Below are 12,748 nucleotides of genomic sequence, written 5' to 3'. Positions count from 1 at the left end.
AAGTTATGGGTCAAATTGGGTTTGCCATTACCAACTCTCTATTCTCTATTCTCTCTGACGTACAAAATCTACGAGGTCAAATTCTGTGACACCATCAAACACACACCAATGACCTTCTGTTTTCAAAGTCCAATTCATGGAAATGCATGCGCATGCATGTTTAGTAATGTTACGAAATCAGTACAACAGAAGAGCAATGAGGCTGAAATCTCAACGGTTAATGGCATAAGTCAAAATCAGACAATAATGGCATTACAGTAACTCAGTAACGAAATGAAATATTGCTACCTCTAGTTTGGGCTGATAAGTTTTGGATTGTAGCTCACTGTAGAGGTGATAGCTAATTGCCAAAAATGGAGGACCACATCCTATCATCCCTTTAAACTTTTCATACAACAAACAGATAATTCAGGGGATTTAGTCCAGTGGTAGGATGCTCGCTTAGGGAGCGAAAGGTCCCGAGTTCAATTCTCGGAATCCCCATGTTTTTTCTTTTTCTTGTTTTTGCATACGAGGGAAGACGGGAAAAGATTTATGGAAATAGCCAAAATATAAGAGCAAATAGGTAAGGAGATTGTACCTCCGTTGGTATCATGAGCATTTTACCCTATACTTGAGACCTTCAATTCTTTCCTACTTCACTATCACTTGTATATAAGGACGAAGCCAGAAATTTAACTAAGAGGGGCACCTTAAAAAATTTGAGCATTAATTACAAAATACCTAATTTTATTACTCTATTGTCTAATTTTGTCTTTAATTGTTGACAATCTAATGCTCATTTGTACTAATTAACCAAATATATGCAACTCAACAAGGTTTAAACATTTGTGCATGAGAAAAATATATAAGACGGAGGGGCATTTAAAAACTAAAAGAAGATTTTCACTATTTTAGTATGATTAATTGAATAATCTGCAAAGCAAAAAAAATAGGAATGATTAATTGAATAATTTAGAGCTTTTATAAAATAAAAAAAAGGATGAGAGGGGGCATGTGCCCCCACTGGGCCTTACCTCCCTCCGTCCATACTTGTATAAAAATAAAGAGCAAATATTGTCGAACCCTGACACTAACGTGTGTATGTTGGCCTACAAGACACTAAAACTCCTTGATACCAAGTCGGGTGCGTAAGAATACTCCAACAGGGTGGATAATCGAAAAAATATGGTGGGTGCTGAAAAAAGACTAATTGAAAAACTCGTTAAGTTTTTGTTGTCAAATTTGAAAAAACAAAAAAAACAAGGACGGTTTGACATATATTGATGACTTGAAGGATGGGGCAGAGAGACTTGAGCCTAATGAGCTCAGCAACTGCGTCCACTATTTTGCATAAAGTGCACGGAGGACTCAAAGATAACAACAGCTTCAATAGTTTATAGTTAAGAGGCATTTGTCAAGGTTAATCTATGGTCTTTTTATGTCGTTGTATTAGTGAAATACATTTGATTTGATGTTATGTTATTATTATGGGAGCCCTCCTTTGCATTCTAATTTGTCAACCTTGTGACATCATTTGTATTATATAAAAGCTGTGAACTTTGTGTGAGTTTCTGAAACTTATATGCTAGCTAGGTTACGTACGTGTGTCTCTAGGCCTATAAACAAGTATCCAATGTTTAATAAGTAGACATTAGTAAACATAAACTTAATCAAATTAACTAGAGCAGTATGTTCCTCGTAATTTAGATGAATTTATCATAGAATATCTTATGTGTGTGTGTGTGTGTGTGTATAAAAGTAATTAAGGTTAGGGTAATTATAATGCTAAACAAATAATAATTTTTTGTAGAAAAAACATTCGTGCATGTATGCAAATGCTTCTGTTCCTCCTTATCAGAAAACTAAATGAAGGTTGCATTTGCTGGCTAATTAAGCTGCTTAATTATAATTATAACGAAAATAAAAGAACAAGATTTCTGAAAATATATATAAAGGTTTACAAGAATATTTATATAGGTTTAGGGACATGATTAAGAATCTGATAGGACTTTGTAACCACTACAACAAACATTAAGAATTAGGGAGCTAGTGAAGATCTTTGATATTTAGATTACTTTTGGGCTTACGAACTATAATTCTACATGTTAATATAATTTTCTGAGAAATGTTGCATATCATGTGGGGAAACTAGATAGGGTATAACAAATGCTTAAACTGCTGAATAAATTGAAATTTTCAAGTTGATTGTTTTTGTTTGTACTCTATTTGGATTAAGAATTATGATTTGACTTTGGAAAAATTAGGGATAAGCTTGACTTTCTTTATATTTCACGATATATGGAGGACATTATATGTGGAACACCGAGAACAACAGTAACAGAAATCCCCATAACAGTATCTTCATTACCCAACAAAAAGTCAATTAATATGCGTGGATGAGCTTTTGTATGCACAATTGTTACTCTGTTAGAGCCAATTGAATTCGGGATTAGGCTGGTTTAAGCTCTCTCCTTTTTGCACCTACAGATATAGAATCGGAGGTAGCTAAAAGAGGCTTCACACGCTTCAACAAGATGTACAAGTTAGTTACTCCTGCTCGATGTTGTATTTGATTACGTTGGTTTTTCTCTCATCTGAGCATGAACAAGAGTGCTAAAAGAGGAGGCAGCTCTCCATTTACACATCATTACTGACAATACTTTTAGGGCTCGTAACTTGGATTAGATTGAAGTGTATATATCTATACATATATATACAGTGAAAAGGCAAAAAATGTGAAGTTTTCAAAATGAAATATTGAGATAAAAATCATTCAAGGTATGTTGAGTTAAGGATTAGGGCTAGTAACTTATAAAATTCAAGGTATGTTGAAAGTAGATGTAAACGATTTATCATTTGAAGAAGATTAGATAATAATGAGTATTCCTGTCTTGATCCCTTCAAATGAAAAATCATTCACCTTGTACATTCAAAATATCTTTATTTTTTTTATCTACTCAAATATAATCTTAAATACCAAATCCTAAGAGCAGAAGGGCCAATCTAACTAGTCAAATTCATTTCAAAATATACTTTAAAAAAAGTAAAATGAGCTAGCTAGCACCAACCAATAATACCATATTAATATAAGCAGTGCGAGTCCATGTCTATCCTGTTATTAGGACCACCTTTACCAGCTCGATTACAATAGTTTTAACGAAAAGGGTTGGTCTTCTTGATGATGAAATGAGACCTTTATTTCTTCATTTTTAATTCTTTCGTTTTTGCTAGAGGATGAAATTGCAGTGTCAATGCAAAGATCCTAAAGTCTAGAGAAAGACAAGCAGAAGCTTGTTTTCTCTCTCTCAAATATCCGAGTCCATTTGGTGATTAAGAAATTAATATTTTGAGGGATTGCTTTTTGAATTTGATAGTTTCCTCTTGTTATTTCTACGTGGTTGGGGTTCTCGACCTCCCTCTTTCTCATCCTTGATTAACAAAATTCATTAAAAAATTAAAGTATATATGTAGCAAAGGTCAATCAGTGGTATATTTTAAAAAGGGTTGAAATCCCTATACAACTTTTTATTTTTTATTATAATACTAATCGTATGGCCCCTATCCAACTTGTATCTTAGGTCTTTTCTTTAGGTAACAAACTCTAATGAGTTTTATTTGAGTATTTTTTTCGTCATATATAGTGAAAAATAATAAGAAAACAATAAAGAGACAAGCAGAATGTTTCACTTGATCAATGCTATAAGAAAACTTTCTCCTCTTATTTGTAATTTCCCATTTGTAAAAGTAGGACACGGTAGTCAAGTTAAGCCCTTGTTTAGTTCAAATAGATGGGTTAAGTAGTTCTGCTTTTTTGCTAGTACTTGTGCAGATGTGTGTAGGGTTTTGGTGGAGATGACACAAGTAATTTCAAACTCGTAGATCTGTTTTAGCTAGCTTAATTATGATACAATTAATCTTTTATATATATATATATATATATATATTTTAAGTCCAAGGGCATGGACTTTCCAACACCAGTTGTAAGAAAACACTTAATTGTCACTTACAAGTCAAACGGGATGGATATAATCAGGCGCTTTCTTCTTTGTCACTCTGAAAATGCGACTCTTATTTTTCTTGGCAAGATTTTGAAATCCAATCCGTTTGTTATGATTACTAAGTGGTACCCAGCTAGTTTGAAATGCCTAAATTGTTGCTGAGCGATATGCATAGTAGTTTTTTTCTAGGACCTTCCATCTGCTATTGCATCTTCAATTTGTTAGCAAATCAAGTGGGAACCAGTCATAGAGAAGCAGTAATGCATAAACAATAGTACAGTATTCTCAAATTCATTGAAAGCATTTGTCCCAAAAAGAATATCATAGGTAAATAGACAAATTGGATATAGTTCAGAAAAAATAGATCATGAAAGACAGATAATTCTGGCAGGACAAAACTAGTTTAGGAAGTACATAAAGCGGTAAGATGAACTCTACCTTTTGCATTTTATATGAAGTTTTTTTTTTTCCTTATAAATGATGATCTACTGTAAGGGGTGAGGAATTTGGACTAAGTCATAGAATAAGTTAGTCATTATAATTAGATATCGAACTTGTCATCCATGTGAGTTGAAGCAGAGATATCTTGTAAATAATAGGTGGAGAAAATACTACTATAGGCCATAGTTCAAGTGACTACTCACAAAATTAGATACAAAAGGAGGCATTAGCGTAGGACGAAAAGGGGTTGGGGGGGGGGGGGGGGGCACACCGCCCAGCGACAGTTTTTTTTTTTGGCCATGCCGTGAAGTGAATTGTGTCGTATGACGTTGAGTTTCTCGACCTTTTACAAAAGGAGGCATTAGTGTAGGACGAAAAGGGGGGGGGGGCACTAAGAAACATTTTTTTTTTTTTGGCCGTGTTGTGAAGTGAATTGTATCGTATGACGTTGAGTTTCTCGAACCTTTGCCTTAGGATTAGTCAGTTCTAATTCTCGATGGGGTTTTATTATGATAGCTAACGACGAAATTGTGGCCTTAATTTCCTTGCTTAATTATTTTTTTTCCCATTTTTATACAAGTGATATTGGGAGAGAGAAATTCATTCACAGGACATGCAAGAACAAAAACTATTTAAAAAAAAAAAAAAAACAATAGTATCTATGCTAAGGAGGCTATTAACCATTTGAGTTACAAGCTTTATAAGTACTTTAAACAGAAAATTTATAAGTTTAAAGTTCCCTATATGTTATTGGTTAGAAAATAAATTTAAACAGATTTTTAAGTTTATGGCGCAGTTTGGTTGAATAGGTTTCCTAGTTTTCTCTTATATCCAATTAGGGAAGTGTTATTTGCACTCCAAAAATCTCATTGTACACTCCTCACAAGTGTATTTTTCTTTCCTAATATGGAAAGTTTGGAGTGTAGAATGAGATTTTTGGAGTGCTAATAACAATTCCCATCCAATTATTACCATTTGATATTGCAAACCCTAGAGACCTTACAAGAAACATGGTGTTCTCTAAAGTTACACTCAATTTGGGTCATAATAGTCGGCTCAATCACAGTGATTATGGGGCTTAATCCCACAATTACCTTTGCCACCTTATATTTTACCGTATTAAATTGAAAAAACATTGCAGGCAACGTTTTCCACAACAACTTTTTATACTTAATATAACTGTATATCCAAAAAAGCAAATGTATTATAGCGCAGTTCCAAATGTTTATCTTGGCACTTGAAATTCAGTACCGAATCTTTTTTCCTAACATTGCTCTTACGCAATGAAAAGAAAAAACAAATAAATAGAAAATGGACTGCGTAGGTGCTAGGGTGGCTTAAGAATGGAACATTTCAAAGGATAGTAATTACAAACGAAGGGGATTGAGGCTTCTTCTGACCATTACCCTGTATTAATCATATTCAAATAATAAACTACTACAACAAAAAAAAAACAATGTGATTTGATATTGAAAAAGAAGAAATCTGTGCCGTACTTTGTCCAGTTGCATGTGCATTGTTAATTATATATGATCAAACTAATCCAAAAAAGTAAGAGAGAGAGAGAGAGACCTTGATCAAAACTAGCTTTTTTTAGTCATGATCATACCCTAGCCAGAGAAGACAAATGGGGTTGAATAGTGAGGAGAGGGACGCATGAGAAGACCTTTCTGTCCTCATAAGCATCACATCATCCACTCTTCCTAACTATAAATCTGTCTTCCTTCCCAATTATTTCCTAACAGTGTCGACAGCCTTCTTTTGGTACTCATTCTCCTTGAAGATCCTAAAAAGGAAAACAAGAAATAAAGAGAAAAGATCGATCGAGATGGGACGAGCTCCATGCTGTGACAAGGCCAACGTCAAGAAGGGACCATGGTCACCTGAAGAGGATGCAAGACTTAAGGCCTATATTGAAGAGCATGGTACTGGTGGCAATTGGATTGCTCTTCCTCAGAAAATTGGTACGTACACAAAACTGACGCAATTGTTGATACACTCTAATATATACGCATCTGTATGATAATTTGTTCTTAGAGCTATTTTGTTTTTTTTTTTTTTAAGGTTGCACACCTATTTCAAAGCTCCATTTGATTTGACCTTTTGCAGGGCTCAAAAGATGTGGAAAAAGTTGCAGGCTGAGATGGCTCAACTACTTGAGGCCCAACATCAAGCATGGTGGATTCTCAGAAGAAGAAGACAACACCATCTGCAGCCTCTATATAAGTATTGGCAGCAGGTATAATTTAATTTCCCCCAAGAAAATTTAACCTCAACATGTTGTCTCTTTTTCCTTGTTCATGATACTTTCCCAATACAAATAATTGATTATACTCCAAGCTCCAAGATAGCAAGGGCACAACGCATCAAATAATTCAATAACACAGATCATTAATCTAACATCCTAGGGTTTTCTTAGTTTCTTGTTGGAGTCTAACATGTTGATATTCGATCCTTTACTCTTAGGTGGTCTATAATTGCTGCCCAATTGCCTGGAAGAACTGATAATGATATAAAGAACTACTGGAACACCCGATTGAAGAAAAAGTTACTTGGAAGGCGCAAACAGTCCAATATCAATCAATCTCCGTCTGATCAGAGTCAGGATCACCAGCTCAAGGACGCTGGCAACACACATGCCTTAAGCAGTTCAGCCCTTGAAAGACTTCAACTCCATATGCAGCTTCAAAGCCTTCAGAACCCTTTTTCTTTCTATAATAATCCTACACTGTGGCCCAAGTTGCACCCTTTGCAAGAAAAGATGATACAGACCCTCCGTTCCATGAATGATAATAACCCTATGATGCACCACCGTGCTCTCACAAGTCCTCTTCAACCAGCTCAAGAGCAGAAGGGTAATATCAATGATGTCCATGAACAATTGCAGCTCACTTCTGCCTCTATCTTAATTCAACAAGAATTTGCAAAATTATGCAATCACAAAAATATGGATGAACCGGAGAATCCTTTGAATGGCATGTCATACTCGGACGCCCCCTGTCGTGCTTTCATCTCCACAAGTAATCAAGTGGACTCAACTATTGTGGCGGCAAAAGCCGATGGTGTAGAGCAGTTAAACAGTGTCGGAACTCATGATCATCATCACCAGGTTAATTCGAGCTTCCAAGGTGAATTTGGTGACGTTGTTAACAATAAATGTTTTGGTCTTGCAGCACAACAGGAAGATGATCAAATAGCTGAATTTGATTGTTTCAAAGACATCAATGTCTCCAAGGGCAGCTTGGAGTGGTGGGCTAACGAGTTTGACGCCAAATCTGCCTCTTCAAACTCCTGGGATTCTATTTCTGTTCTTCACTCCCAAGGGATGTTTCAAGACTATGAATTAGGTTACAACATGTAGTTACGGATAATAGAGAGGAATAATCTATATAAACCACATTTATCGATCATATTGTGGACTGCATCATTAATAGGAGATCAAAACACCAAAAATACAAGTGGGTTATACTACTATTGATGTGGTCTGCAATTTGGTTTATAGATGTGTTCAAACAGTTTTATTGAATAGGGAATTGGGTATGGTAATTTTTCAGGGGGTCAAAAGATGATAACGGCAAAGACAAGAATTAATTAGTTGATATCGATCATAGCCCGCATGTTTTGTAAATTTGTGTGAAGAATAATGTTAAAATCGTTCTTATTATCTTGCTAGCTCAATTTTGTTCACGTGAAGTTTTAAGTTCACGCTCGAATTGGGGCTCCAAGGAATGCCCTTGACATAATAGAAAATAGGGTAAATTATGTTTTACATCCACACAGCACCCCCTCACCCATGCACCCCCCCCCTCCATCGGATTTTTCTCATGAGTCGGTGCCGAATCTAGCCCCAATTTCATCTTCCTCAAACCCTAACTTCTCAAATTCGTACACTTCTCTTACGACTCAGAATATTGGCCGTATGGTGCCGATCAAGTTGAAACGCTCCAATTATCTCCCATGGCGTGAATTGTTCGCTCTGATTTTCCGTCGCTACAAACTCCTTGGCCTTATTGATGGCAAAAACCGTGTCCTTCAACTCTACTTCCAAATTGTTCTCTCAATCCTGCTTTTGAACTTTGGTATGAGAAAGATCAAAATCTTCTTATTTGGTTAAATTCCACGCTCTATAAGGAAGTTATTCCATTTACGGTTGGGGTTTCATCATCTCGTGAGTTGTGGATCAAGTTAGAGCATCGATTTTGGGGTGTTTCTGATGCACACATTCATCAATTGAGATCTCGTCTTCAATCTTTTCAGAAAGGCTATTTGTCCATCTCTGAATATCTACAGCAAATCAAAGAAATTTATGATTCCTTGATTGCTGCTAGATTCCGATCATCGATCGTGATTTGATTGCCGTTACGTTTGCTAACTTGCCTAATGACACCGAGTCATTTATCGACTCCATTATGCTTCACTTCTCTAATACAACACTTGATGAATTGCATGGCTTGCTTTTCACCAAATAATTGTCCATGTCTTGGCGAAAGAAACTTGCCTCTTCCACTGCCACAGAACCATTTCATGCTTTTTCGCTGTATTCTTAGGCTTCTCAGGCTCCTCTTATTCCTACACCACAAGTATTTTTTGCTTAGTATCATCAATCATAATCCTTTTTGAAGCATAACTGTGGTAATCGAGGCAATAACTACAATAGTTGAGGTCATACCTACCCTAATCGTGGCAATCGTGGCTCAAATTCCAATTCTAGAGGTAATCACTCCAATCACCGTGGCAATTATTATGGTTCTCGTTCTTTCAATCCCTTTAGTTATCATGTACAATGTCAAATCTGTGGTTCCACTAGTCATGAGGCTATCAACTGTTATGATTGTACGAATCCTGACATTACGAATGATATCCAACATTCAATCTCCCAGTCCCTATCATGGAGAAGATAAAGTGTATATCAAAGATGGTAAAGGTATGTCCATTGATCATATTGGTTTCTCTTTGCTGTATGCTCCACATTCTACTTTTAAATTGCACAATGTCTGACATGTGCCTCAAATGCAACACAATCTTCTTTCTGCTTATCAGTTTATTAAAGATAGCAAATGTTCATTGACTCTTGATATTGATGGATCCTATGTCAAGGATCGTACTATGGGGAGGATGCTTTTGCGAGGACTAGTTGAGGATGGTTTCTTTCCTCTTCAAAGCTCCTCTACCTCTTGTCAATCTTCAATCTCTTCTCTTACTGCATTAGTGAGTAATAAAGCCTTTGCAAAGGTGTGGCATAGCAAGCTCGACCATCATTCTTTTGCCATTTTCAAAAAGGTACTCTCTACTACTCAACTATGATTTCAAGGCAAATATGCAGTGGATTTCTTCTGCATAGATTGTGCCTTAGCTAAGAATCATAAACTTCCATTTGGTAGTACTAGTTCTATTTCATCAACATGTTTAGATTTGTTGCATTGTGATTTGTGGGGACCCTCATTTGTGTTGTCTGTGAGTGGTTATAAGTACTACTTACTCATTGTTGATGATTTCAGTAGGTATTGTTGGTTTTTTCCCTTGAAGTCTAAGGCAGATGTGTACTCCACTTTTGTACATTTTCAATGCTATGTAGAAAACATTCTTGGCAATAAAATCAAAGTTTTTCAATCTGACTCAGGGGGTGAATTTATTGGCAATCAGTTTCAATCTTATCTTAAGTCTTGTGGTATTCTTCAACAATTCAGTTGTCCCTATACCCCTGAACAAAATGGTTGTGTTGAATGTAAACACAGACATTTAGGTGAAACTGCAAGGACTTTGTTAGTTCAATCTTAGATCCCTCATCAATTTTGGGTTGAGGCATTCTCCACTACTGTCTATTTGATTAATAGACTTTCTATATTTGGTATTTCTCAGTCTCCGTGGGAACTTCTGTTTGATATTCTTCCAGATTATTTAAGATTGAGAATATTTGGTTGTAGCTGCTTTCCATGGCTTAAACCCTACATCTCTTCTAAATTAGACAGTAAGAGAGTAAACATTGTGTTTTCTGGGGGGTATAGTGTTCAACACAAAGGGACTCGATGCTTGGATCCCCTTACTCAGTGCATTTATATTTCCAGACATGTCCTCTTTTATGAATCAGAATTTCCATTTCACAAGATTCAAGCTGCATCATCTCTTTCCTCAACCACATCTACATTTTCTCCTTTTAGTCTTGAATTTTCCATTCCTCACTGTGCTCCATCTATTAACCTAAGTCCTTCATTGTCTACTTCTACTACAAGTCTTTTTCTTCAAGATGCATCTTCCCTACATAAAGATCATGTTTCATCATCTAGTGTAGCTTCCTCCAATGCCACAGTTTCTCTGAATGTCACCAATATACATCCCATGATCACTCGATCTAAGGCCGGTATCTTTAACCCAAAGGCTTACATAACAACCAAGCATCCCTTACCCTCTTCAATTGCTCATGTCCCAACTACTTATCTTCAAGCATCCAAGTTTGAACACTGGAGACATGTTATGCAATAAGAATTCAATGCATTGCAGTCCATATGTACTTAGTCTTTGGTGCCTTCTGTTTCTAACCAAAATGTGTGGTAGGTTGTAAGTGGGTTTTCAAGATCAAAACACATCCAGATGGTAGTATTGATCTCTATAAGGCCCGACTTGTAGCCAAAGGCTTTCATCAACAAGAGGGTCTGGATTACAAAGAGACATTTAGCCCTATGGCTAAACATGTCACTATTAGGATGCTCTTGTCCTTTGCTGTGCAAAATGACTGGTTTTTGAATCAGCTTGATATTAGTAATGCATTCTTCCATGGTGATCTTTAAGAAGATGTCTTTATGAGTCAACCTCCAGGTTTCTGTGATCCACAGTTTCCAAATCATGTTTGTAAGCTCAACAGGTCATTCTATGGTCTTAAACAAGCTCTTCGAACTTGGTTTGATAGGCTGTTCACCACATTACAATCTCTTTCTTTTCAACACTCCACCTCGGGTACTTATCTTTTGTGCTTAAAGTCCCTGTGTTGGTTATTGTTTTGGCTTATGTTCATGATATCTTAGTGACTGGATCCAATTCAAATGTCTGCAAACTCTTCATACAGAAGCTTAGTTCCATTTTTCCAGTTAAAGACATTGGTTCTCTACATTACTTCCTTGGCCTTGAGGTTCAAAGAACTCTTGAAGGTTTATTTCTGCATCAAAGTAAATATTTACTTTAATTGCTTCAGAAAACCAACGATAGACCTGGACTCAACCTGGTATGTCCTTTGCAGTTAACCAAGTTTGTCAATTTATGCATGCTCCACGGGAGCCTCATTTGCAAGCAGCAGAAAAGATCTTAGGATTTCTTAAAGGTTCTCTCACTCAAGGTTTATGGTTCAAAAAGGGGTTTGTTCATCTCTCTGCCTTATTAGATGCTGATTGGGCAGGTTGTCCATTTGATTGAAGGTCTACAAATGGTTATTGCATTTTTCTAGGATCCAACTTGATTAGTTGGAGTGCCAATAAGCAATCCACCGTTGCTCACAGTTCAATTGAGGCTAAATATAGGTCACTAGCTCACACTGCTGCAGAAATTACCTATATTTGCAAAATTCTTCATGATATTGATCTGACTCTTCTTAAAGTTCTTGATTTATGGTGTGATAACATTTCTGCTATCTCTTTGGCCTCTAATCTCGTGTTTCATGCTTGTACTAAACACATGAAAATTGATTATCATTACATTAGAGAACTTATTCTTGCTCAGTTGATTAAAGTTCAATATGTCTGCGGTCAGGATCAGCTTGCAGACATCTATACTAAAGCCTTGCCAAAACACAGATTTCGGTATTTGTAGTCCAAGTTTCCACTTGGTTCTTCTCAGCCCCAAATTAAGCTTAAGGGGGTGTAAAGAGTAATGAAATATAGTTGTACTGTTATTTTCTTCTCTGTATAGTTGTTATTCTCAAATGTAATTGTTAGTATTACTAAGGGTATATGTGTAAAGTGTTAGTTTTGTTAACACTATAAATACCAAGTGTATAACTAATTATTGTTTAATGAGAAATACATGTATTTTCAGTCAAAGAGTTTTCTTCCTCTCTAAGCTTTCTCTGTAAGCTTTTATACAACAGACACCAAAAGAACTCAAAAGCACAAGGAAATAGGGAGAAAATATAAAAGATGCTGCTTCAAAAGCTAGAGGCGTCAAATATTGCTCTTGCTTTAATTAGAAGCTGTTTCCTATGGACATGGTAGACCAACCTTGTTTAGTACATACACCAACGAACATGGAGGCCTCTCCAACCAAACCAAATTGCTCTTCCTCATATAAAACTGTGACCAAAGGAGTGTTCTGCCATATTGGCTGTTTTTGGAACCCAAGAC

The 12,748-nt window shown here is 36.2% G+C and overlaps 1 protein-coding gene and 1 non-coding gene across 2 annotated transcripts; both read left to right on the top strand.

Moving 5' to 3' along the window:
- Nucleotides 1-411: 411 nt before the first annotated feature.
- On the top strand, nt 412-483 carry TRNAP-AGG (transfer RNA proline (anticodon AGG)). The gene has a single exon. It is a non-coding gene; the product is annotated as a tRNA-Pro (tRNA).
- A 5,766-nt stretch (nt 484-6,249) lies between these two features.
- On the top strand, nt 6,250-7,782 carry LOC137730676 (transcription factor MYB36-like). Its single transcript, XM_068469643.1, has 3 exons — nt 6,250-6,385; nt 6,531-6,660; nt 6,888-7,782. Exons 1-3 carry the CDS (start codon nt 6,250-6,252, stop codon nt 7,780-7,782), a joined length of 1,161 nt encoding a protein of 386 aa, XP_068325744.1.
- Nucleotides 7,783-12,748: the final 4,966 nt, after the last annotated feature.

The sequence above is a fragment of the Pyrus communis genome, chromosome 4, assembly GCF_963583255.1.
Source record: "Pyrus communis chromosome 4, drPyrComm1.1, whole genome shotgun sequence".
NCBI lineage: Eukaryota > Viridiplantae > Streptophyta > Magnoliopsida > Rosales > Rosaceae > Pyrus > Pyrus communis.
Note: the sequence above shows the minus strand (reverse complement) of the source record. Positions and strands in the feature narration are given on the sequence as shown.